At 35.6% G+C, this 10,705-nt stretch overlaps 1 protein-coding gene and 1 pseudogene across 1 annotated transcript; both read left to right on the forward strand.

Moving 5' to 3' along the window:
* The first annotated feature begins 412 nt into the window (after window positions 1-412).
* Window positions 413-2,817, forward strand: LOC132031302 (cyclin-dependent kinase F-4-like). Its single transcript, XM_059421211.1, has one exon. The coding sequence runs from the start codon at window positions 1,266-1,268 to the stop codon at window positions 2,535-2,537; it is 1,272 nt and encodes a 423-aa protein (XP_059277194.1). The 5' UTR covers window positions 413-1,265; the 3' UTR covers window positions 2,538-2,817.
* A 2,512-nt stretch (window positions 2,818-5,329) lies between these two features.
* On the forward strand, window positions 5,330-7,268 carry LOC132032069 (receptor-like protein 9DC3; annotated as a pseudogene).
* The last annotated feature ends 3,437 nt before the right edge of the window (window positions 7,269-10,705 follow it).

Raw genomic sequence — 10,705 nt, forward strand, 5'->3', positions numbered from 1 at the left:
ATAAAGAAAGCGAGTATAGTAACCTATAAAATAAAATAAGTTATCTGTTACAACAAGTTAAAATACGCAACGAGTTTTGAGTGAAGCTCAAATAGTACTTTATTAATCGCTCGCAGAACCATTTCTCATCTCCTCCCCCGAGTTTTGAATGAAGCTCAAATAGTACTTTATTAATGTTTTGCGCTTCACTGCTAGCAGAACCACTTCTCATCTCCTCCCCCTTTTAATTTTGATAGAACATCGAACAAGGCACATTCGAAACATCAGGGAGCGATTAATTAACTGTTGGAAAATATTTATTTAAAAAAATTATAATCCATATATATTTAGAAAAAAAAATGTTTACAAAATATCTAGTATGTATATACATTATATACTTTCGAAATACATTAAATACTTTCGGAATATACAATTCACATATGATAAAGTATAGTATAACGAATTCAATTATTCTTATTGTTATATACCTTTAAAATATAGTATATAATTATAAAGTTAATGGTAAAAAACACACCTAGACTATCACTTTTTATTGAGTTACATGCCTCAATTATCCATTGTTTCCTTTATTTACCTAAACTGTCACTCCCGTCATATTAAAACACATCTCGATGCTAGTTTAGGTAGGTAAAGGAAAGAATGAATAGTTGGCCAACTCTGCATCAGGTGTGTTTTAATACAAAAGGGAGTGTTGAAATTCAATCAAGATTACTAATCCAAAGTTATTTAGGATTGGTATTTGGTAGTAGTATTTATTTAATCCATATCTACTTAGGATTTACTTATCAAATTCATATTGGAATAGGTTTTTTTAATCCTAGTCTATTTTGGTTTTCAAGTATTATAAATAGAGACACTTTGTCACCTATTTTCATTATAGTAGGGTTTAAGAGTTATTGAGTAAAGCCTCCTACATCTTCTCTCCAGTTTGATAAATTTCTTACATATAGCCATTATTGGGTCTTTCACCCATATTATTCCTTTGAATATTTTGATAAAGAAGGTTCTGTGACTTGGGCGTATAATTCGACCTGTTGAATTAAGCTGTTTGAGTCTCGGTTAGCTTTGAAGTGGTATCAAGATGCACTGCAGCACTTTCTCTCCCGGGTTACAGTTTTGGCTGAATCAGCTAGGTCATAGTTCCTTTTAGTGTTTTTTTTTTCTTTACTAGTCATCCTGAGACAGAAAAACTCCACTTTGTTTATGTGCGTGTCGTCCCTGTACTCCAATAAATAAGAGCCCTACGTGCTATTGAAGCTGCTAAAATGGAAAGGTTCCAGATAATTGAGGAAGTTGGTAATGGTACGTTTGGAAATGTTTGGCGTGCACTTAATAAACAGACTGGTGAAGTGGTTGCGATTAAAAAGATGAAGAAGAATTATTATTCGTGGGAAGAATGCATAAACTTGAGAGAGGTCAAGTCTCTGAGAAAAATGAACCATCTGAATATTGTGAAGCTCAAGGAAGTGGTTAGGGAGAATGATATTTTGTACTTCGTGTTTGAATACATGGAGTGCAATTTATACCAACTTATGAAGGACAGAGCAAAGCTTTTATCAGAATCCGAAGTAAGAAATTGGTGCTTCCAAGTATTTCAGGGACTTGCTTACATGCATCGACAAGGATATTTTCATCGCGACCTTAAGCCAGAGAACTTGTTGGTTACGAAAGATACAATTAAAGTAGCTGATTTTGGTCTTGCTCGGGAGATCAACTCTCAGCCTCCATATACGGAATATGTATCAACACGTTGGTATCGTGCTCCTGAAATTCTTCTCCAGTCACCAATCTATGGTCCTGCTGTCGATATGTGGGCAATGGGTGCTATAATGGCTGAGTTGTTTAGTCTTCGTCCTCTGTTTCCGGGCTCAAGTGAAGCAGATGAGATCTACAAAATATGCAGTGTCATTGGGAGCCCGACCAAGAGAGACTGGGCTCTGGGACTTGAACTTGCTACTGCTATTAACTACCAATTTCCACAGATTGCTGGTGTAGATCTCTCCTTGCTAGTTCCATCTGCCAGTGAAAATGCTATTAGCCTAATCAAGTCACTTTGTTCATGGGATCCTTGTAAGAGGCCGACGGCGATTGATGCTCTTCAGCATCCTTTCTTCCAGAGTTGCTTTTATGTACCTCCATCCCTACGCGCAAAGGCTGCTGTTGCTAAGACTCCTCCTTCTGCTGGCATGATGAGGGGTGCATTGGAACAGAAGTACAAGTGGTCGTCTGGGTTGTTGCACAACCCTAAACCTAGTGGCAACTTCTCTACTGTCAAGTCACAGGTGCCCTTTAACACAGGTGTACAAAGGAAGCTGGATATGAGTTATCAGGATGCAACGAGGAACGATAAATCCCTGCAACGTTCTGTTAACCAACAACCAAAATATCGACCTCCTGGAAGGAACGTTCCAATGGTTGGTTCTGGAGTGAAGAGTTTTGTTGTTCCTGATGCAGCTGAGAAACTGGTGAACGTGAGCATTTTCTCTGGTAGAGGACCTATAAAGCAGCCAAGAGATATTTCTATTTCTATTATATAGAAAGATGAAGCCAAGAACGACCAAGGGTAGTTTTGACCATTCACAAAAACTATCAATAACTCCAGTCCGATATCACTGGCAAGTTGCAGAGTTTTGATTTACTCAATGCCTCGTGTGTGCATCATAACGTTGAAGCAAAAGAAATCACGTGTATGTTTCTAAATATGTGAGCCCTATTTTATTGCTTGCCTTAGGAAGATTATCAGACAAGTATTTCTTTTTCCCCCTGGATCAGATCACTATACAAGTTGTAAATTTAGCATTCAAGACAAATTCAAATTATTTTATTTTCTACATTAGCGCGACATCAAACTAATACTTCTATCTTGGTTTAACTTTTCACGTGGGTGTCCCTCTCAGCACCGTTTGGTTTGAATGATCCTCTCAGTCTTGATCTCGAGAAGTCTAAACTAAACCAAAAGCTTGTCAATAAGCATGTATAGAGCTGTGTAGCCATTCCCAACCTTCCAAAGAGCCATAGAGCAACTAAACATTTTTTAACAGGAAATCATTTTTGAAACCTTTCTCTGGGCAGCTAAATATCAACGCACTACTCCTGCACAGCTTTTGTAAATAGTTTTACATGTGACTCTTTTCAGTATTATCAAATGCAATCTTTGACAACACCATTTAACGGTCTCATCTAGTGGCAAACCATTTCTGGGTTTTTGTAGATATTTTTCACGATTGATGTTTCAAATTACTAGCAGAGGAGAGGTCTCGTGTTGAATAAATTGATTTAGAAATATCAAAATCTTATGATAGGAACTATCAGCAACAGCTGAACCAAAATTGAGTCAGTTACTCAAGACAAAAAAGTCAAGAATCCTATGACGACTCACCTTTATAACTGCTCTCTGTATGAATTTAACTTTCATATACGTAGAGGGTAAAAGAATTTATACGTTTTGTATCACCTAGAAGGTAACTATGTATGACGTCTATACAAGGCGAGGTTTCATGTGAAACATCAGAGGGTGAATCTAAAATGAAATTATATTTCCTTTATATTATTAATGAAGTTAGATACTAGTAGCTTTTACGCATCTCTTGGTAGGTATTTCATACAGAGATGTTAAAGTGCAGTAGTCGACATTTTCAAGTTCCCCTCTTGTGCACCTGAAAAAAAAAAAAAAAAACACAAAATTAGTTTTGAAAGTAGGTATTAAAAGCTACTAATATTAATCATTTGGTATATTGTTCTTAACATGAGAATTCCATTTTCAAGTAACTTTTGATCCTTGTACACCAAAATAATCAACTCAAAATATGATGATGGTTTCAAACAACCAAAACAATTCCTTATTTGTTTTATATGTATATACTAATTTAGTATTAAAATATGGGTCTATTCTCTCTCTCAAACAGGTATAATCATCACCACCGATGACCATCACTATCCACTACGGTCAACCACTACTATCGTACAAACACCGGCCAACAATCAATGCCACCACTCCTACCGTACAATCACCTCCATCCTATATAATCCACCACTTTAAATCCTAGTATTTTTGTGGATATAATATTTAAATTATTTAAAATTTATATTTATTAATTACTCAGATGTTGAGAAACAACCCGTCTTAATTAGTCAGCATTAAGATCTAAATACAACATCTTAATATTCATATTGTATTCAGATTCAACATCTTAATATAATATAAAACACCTCCTTATAAGTCATGTATAATTTGAAAGTAACATTGATCCTACTTATTTGGCATCTTATTCTTGACTAGACCAATATAATTATTGGGCCAATAAGACAGATAGTATATATATGAAATAAGATAGCCTCTTCACAACGCCATCCTGATTGAGATTTTTGGCTTTAGGCAAGATATTGGACAATCTAGTCGAGAACAAAACAAACGTGTTAGGACGAGGAAATAAAAAACAAAACAATTTATTTTTATAGATAGATAGACCCAAATCTGTCTTTTAGATTGCATATATAGCGTAGGAGCATTACTTCAGCACAATACAAAGCATAGATTTTTCTTGATTTCAATTACAACTTCTGAATTCTTTAATCTCTGGACCACAATTCTTATTAACGCTCTTTCTTTGTCTCTGTCAAATTGCTTTTTGTTCATCTCTATGCCGCAAAGATCAAAGCAATGCCCTTCTAAAGTTTAAGAATATGCTTACTGTTGATCCCTCATATAATATTTGTCAGAATCTTATCCAAAGACGAGTTCATGGAATATGAGCAGAGATTGTTGTGTATGGGATGGAGTAATATGTGATGAGTTCACAGACCATGTGATTGAGCTTGACCTCAGTTGCAGCCATCTTGTTGGGACGATTGATTCCAATAGCACCCTCTTCCATCTCTCTCATCTCCAAAGGCTTAACCTTTCTTGAAATTATTTGCACAATTCTCGCATCTCACCTAAATTTGACAGGTTTTCGAGCTTGACACATCTTGATCTTTCTCACTCATATTTTTCTTGTCAAGTTTCTTCTGAAATCTCTCATCTTTCCAAATTACGATTTCTTCGTCACACTGATGTTGATCTATGACTCGCAGCTCATGATTTTATATTGTTCCTCCAGAATTTGACTCAATTAAGAGAGCTTGATCTTAGAAATGTGAACATCTCTTCCACCATTCCTCTGAATTTATCTTCTCATATAACAACTCTGAGGCTTGATAACACAAGATTGCATGGGATATTACCTGAGAGTATTTTTCACTTTCAAAACTTGAGAATTCTTACCTTACATGCCAATGATCAACTCATTAATTATTTCCAAATATCAAATGGAACAGCAATGCATCTGTCATGAAGTTGGATTTCTCTAGTGAAATTTTCTGGTAATTTGTCTGAATCTCTTGGCTATCTAACTTCACTTCATTATTTATCTCTTGTAAATTGGAACCTCTCAGGGTCTATGCCATTACATATATTCTCCCTTCCACCACTGGTAACGACTTTTCTGGTCAACTTGATTACTTCAAGTCCAATTCACTAGTCTTTATTCTTTTACAGGACAATCATCTGCAAGGCCATGTTCCCAAATCAATTCAAAACCAAGTGAATCTAACGTACCTTGATATTTCATCAAATAATTTTAGTGGTAGTGTGGATGTCGGCTTATTTTCAAACCTGAAGCATCTTAGTTATCTTGGTCTTTCATATAATAGTATCTCATTGACTAATGAAAACGGAGACAAATTTACTTGTTCCGAGTCTCTAGGGTCCTTATCCTTGGCTTCATGTGAAGTACATGAATTGAAATTTTTGAGATCCGCATTGTATGTTGGGGAGTTAGATCTTTCAAATAATAAGATTCAGGGGAGAATTCCTGATTGGGCATGGTCTAATAGGATGCTTTCAATGGGACGTCTTAACTTACCCCTCAACGTTTTGACAAATATTGACTCAATTCCTCTTCAATTTGTAGATTTTATTGATTTATGATTTTATTTTCTTCAAGGTTCACTAGCTATACCACCAATCTCCACAACAGTCTTCTTGATATCACATAATAATCTCATTAGAGAGATCCCTTTGTCTATTTGCATGTTGGCATCCCTAAAGATTCTAGATTTGGCAAGAAACATCTTGAATGGTTCAATTCCTCAATGTTTGGATAATATCGATGCCCTCGAGATTTTGGATATGCGCCACAACAATCTTTCTGCAGCTCTTCCAACAACCTTCAGTATTGAAAGTTTGCTTAGTAGCTTTAACCTGCATGGCAATAAACTAAAGGAAAAATTTCTCAATCTTTGGCCAATTGCAAAGAATTGCAAGTTGTTGATTTAGGAGATAATTACCTCAACGACACATTCACCACGTGGTTGGGAACTCTGCCAAAGTTGCAAGCTCTAAGCTTGAGATCCAATAAGTTGCATGGGTCCATTAGAACTCTAACGATTGAAAACATATTTACTCAACTTCAGATGTTAGATCTCTCTTACAATGCCTTCACGAGAAACTTACCAACGAGTCTATTTCGACATTTGAAAGCCATGAAGACAATTGATCAAACAATGAACGCACCAAGTGATGAAGGAGATGAATATTACCAAGACTCGGTAGCTGTTGTAACAAATGGATTAGAGCTTGAAGTTGTTGCAATCTTGTTTCTCTACATCACTATCAATCTTTCAAATAACAAATTTGAAGGACACATCCCTAGTGTTCTGGGAGATCTCGTTGCGCTTCGGGTGTTGAATTTGTCTCATAATGGGTTGCAGGGTCATATACCAACATCACTTGGAAGTTTGTGTATAGTCGAATCATTGGACCTTTCATTCAACTAGTTTTTGAGAGAGATACCAGAACAACTTGCTTTTGATCTTACATATCTTGCAGTTTTAAATCTCTCACACAATCATCTTGAAGGATGCATCCCTAAAGGACGTCAATTTGCTACATTTCAGAACAATTCATATGAAGGTAATGATGGATTACGTGGATTCCCAGTTTCGGAAGCTTGCAGTAATGATCGGGTATCAGAGATAAATTATTATGTATCTATGCTAGACGATCAAGAAAGCAATTTTGAATTTCTCAATGATTTTTGGAAAGCTGCTCTGATGGGATATGGAAGCGACTATGTATTGGATTATCCATAGTGTATTTTATGGTCTCTACTGAAAATCTGAAATGGCTTGCTAGAATCATTGAGGAACTGGAACATAAAATTATTATGTGAAGGAGAAAAAAACTGCGAAGTCAAAGGAATTACAGAAGAAGAAATAATCACTTTTAGACAAGTTCGAGTAAGATTTGATTTTAGGACTTCAGGTATTCAGCTTAACCACAGTGTCGATCTTTTAGTTATTGTAACTATTATTATCTTAGTTTTCATAGTTTTTGTTATAATAACTATCGATGCTCTGCTAAGCATATTTTTCTTTTCCAATAATTTCAATAAGTATAAGATATTGAAAAGAATGAGTCTGTTTATATTTTAAGCTAGTAAAAATATAAATTACCTGAGGCAGTGGAGGATTCATGTAAATAAAATGCCAAATCTATAACACAATTAGTTGGAAGTTATCATTACTAGGACTATTACTATATCGATCATCTAATAGTTTAGATAATTGATTATTTAACATTATTGGAACGCTACTTTGGAGTAGTTCCTATCATTAGAAGTCCTCTGATTTGGTATTTTATATATGTTTTTCTCTTATACATATATTATTATCTAGATAGACTCTACGAGGTCTTACTCGGTTAGAGTAATTTGTTAGAATCTTTATTAACAAAAGTCTCCTACTTCAAGGAGTCTTCTTAGTTGATAGTTGATGTAACGTCTATTTAAACCAGTTGATGTCTTCAATCATACTTACAGGTTTCTATCACTTCTTCAATTGTTTATATGGTATTAGAGCCTATACAACTCTAACGAGATCCTTACACCGGGAGTCCCGAAGAACGCCAAAGGTGATCTATTATGAGGGCATGCACATAAATGGTGGAAAATTTGACTACTTGGGGAGATGCAACCTTTTGTGCCATGGATTTCCAATTTGATTTTCCTTGATTTTCTCTATGCCCATGTTACTGTTGTGGGATCTGCGACACCTATAACTTGCTTGTTGCAAAAGTATGAAAGAAGAAGTCTGTAAATTTGGAATGACCAAGTTCGGGTCATTAAAGAGGCATAATGTGGAATTTGCACACATGAACGCGTTTTTAGTTCAATGTGAGCAGTTTTGCATTCACTCTACAAATATAGTCTCTATGTTGTTGTGCAGTGAATGCCTGAATGGTGTCATAACATGTATGTCGTAAGCTATTGTAAATAGAAGGCTACAAGTATGTGACTCTTTTTCAGTAGTACCATATCCAATCTTTTACAACACCATTCAACAGACTCATCTAGTGGCCATCCATTCAAGTTATTTGTAGATATTTTTCATGATTGTTGGGTTAAATTACTATCGAATGGGAGGTCTCGTGTGTTCAATAAATTGACTTAGAAATATCAATAAGCTTAAGTCATCCGCGGCCACCTAAACTTGTTTGCAGATTCCATCTAGACACCTCAACTCAGACTTTTTCCAATTGAACACCTAAACCACTACGGGTTTGTACGAATTAAACACTTTTTGCCTACATGGCCCATAGACTGCATTTCTTGTAACTTGGGCGCGTGAAAGAGTATTTTTGCAGCTTATGTGGCAGGCTCCAACGGTAATCTCTCCCAAACATTAATATTACCCCCCAAAGGTGAATAATTTCCCCCAAATTAAAAACCCTAAATCCTCAAATTAGCCCATTTCACCATCTTCAACATTTCTCTCTTCACCATTTCTCTCGTCTCTCTCTCTCTCTCTCTATATATATATCTCTCTATCTCTCTTATTTCGTTCTTCTTCATCATTTCTTCTTTCTTTTCTATATTCATCTTCTTCAGTGTAAATGATGTCACAAAATTCAGTGATTGTCGATGAATATGATATTTGTAATTGCGGTGGTTATTTTCATACGAGAACTTCGAGAACTCCATCGAACCCAAGTCAGAGATTTTTTGGTTGCAAAACTCCAAAAGTGAGTAATTGCTTTCAAAAATTGAAAAGCTGATTTTTTTCAGGTAATTTCTTGATGTTCCTCATTGTTTCGTGGTTTTGTAGGAGAAAGGTGGATGTGGTTTCTTTTAGATGGATTGATCCTTCTCCAGAGGCTGAGCTACTAGAGGAGAAAATTAAAGAGGGTGAAGAAGAGAGGGATAAATTGGAACACAAATTGAAGGAAAATGTAGACAAGATAGATGCATTGAAACACAAATTGAAGCAAATTAAACAAGAAAGGGACTGTGCAAAAGCCAAATTCAATAGGCTTGTGATTGTTGTTCTCTATTTATTAGCTGCAAAATTGTCTTTGTTGTTGTGTAGTAAGAATTATGTTTTTAATTAGTGTTGTAGGAGTGTTTTGTTTAGCTTGCCTTGTTTTGTACCAAATCACCTCATTGTAAGACATGTTATTGCTATTGAAATTGAGATTGGCCTTGTTTGTGTACACTTGATCTGTCATTTATTTTAGTTGGTTTTCTCATTCACTTGAGTCTTTTGGTTTCAACATTCAACAAAACCACAACTAAAAACTGCTCTAATTGAGCTCAAAAGTATTGTTGCATATCACTTGAGTCACTTGGTTTCAACAAAACCACAACTAAAAAGAGTCAAAATAGACAGGACACAAGATATATATGTGTGTGTGTAATTTCGCTAAACTGAGCTCAAAAGTACTGTTGCATATGATAATGGCACTGCTTCCTATTACTAATGTGTTGCTGCAGTTTACATAAACAAAAAGACAGCAGCAGATTTTCAAAGCACTGCTACAGTTTACATAGTCAAAACACATTAGATCAAACTGAGAGTAAAGTGTTCAAAGACCCTAAATAAATGTTGCAGTTTACATAGAGAAAAACCATAACAAAAGTCCTAGATGAACTACTTCTTGGAGGTTCCATTTGATGAAGATCTATCTAGTTGCTACTGATGCATCCTTTTAGTTTCTCTTGTCGGCTCCCATTTGTTGCACAAGTGAGAGAAGCGATACGTATCTGACCTTACCATTTCGAACGAAGTTTATATCTAATATTTATATTGGTTGGTGAAGCACCCTTCAACTTTGTTCCACTATGTCGAACCCTCTCACTTAATGTACTAGGCTATAACAGATGAAAATATTAGATTTAAAACAAAGTGCTAATTTTTATTCATCAAAACTATAGACAGATCCAATTATTTTAACTTATCTTAAACACTTGGGTTCCAGTAGTAGGATCAGAGTATACATGTAACTACCGGTTAGATCGTTTTGACTGTTTTACTATTTTGCCTATTTTATCCCTGTAGACCCTCCCTCTAGCTTCTCTAGAGTGTATTTGACTTGTGGGGATGAGGCATGACTCCTGAGGCATTTGGATGTATTTGGAGTGAGAAAATGGAGTTTTTGAGAATTCTCAAGTGTTGGGTTGACTAAAGTCAACAACAAGGGTAAATGAGACTTTTTGGGCATTTCATCAATTCCATTAGGTTTGAAATGTCGATTATAACTTGGTAAAGTTTCGGTTCTTGAGGAGCTCGGGAGCATTTTGGTCTTTTGGTTAGAAAGTTAGTTTTTGGGGTTCGGGGTTTACCGGGTCAAGATGATCTCTTTTCGAAATTCCAAGGGCGGATGAGTTTG

Source organism: Lycium ferocissimum, chromosome 9 (genome assembly GCF_029784015.1).
Source record: "Lycium ferocissimum isolate CSIRO_LF1 chromosome 9, AGI_CSIRO_Lferr_CH_V1, whole genome shotgun sequence".
NCBI classification, from domain to species: Eukaryota; Viridiplantae; Streptophyta; class Magnoliopsida; order Solanales; family Solanaceae; genus Lycium; species Lycium ferocissimum.

Coding starts and splice junctions, on each gene's coding strand:
- LOC132031302 (XM_059421211.1), top strand. CDS start 1,266: ATGGAAAGGTTCCAGATAATTGAGGAAGTTGGTAATGGTACGTTTGGA.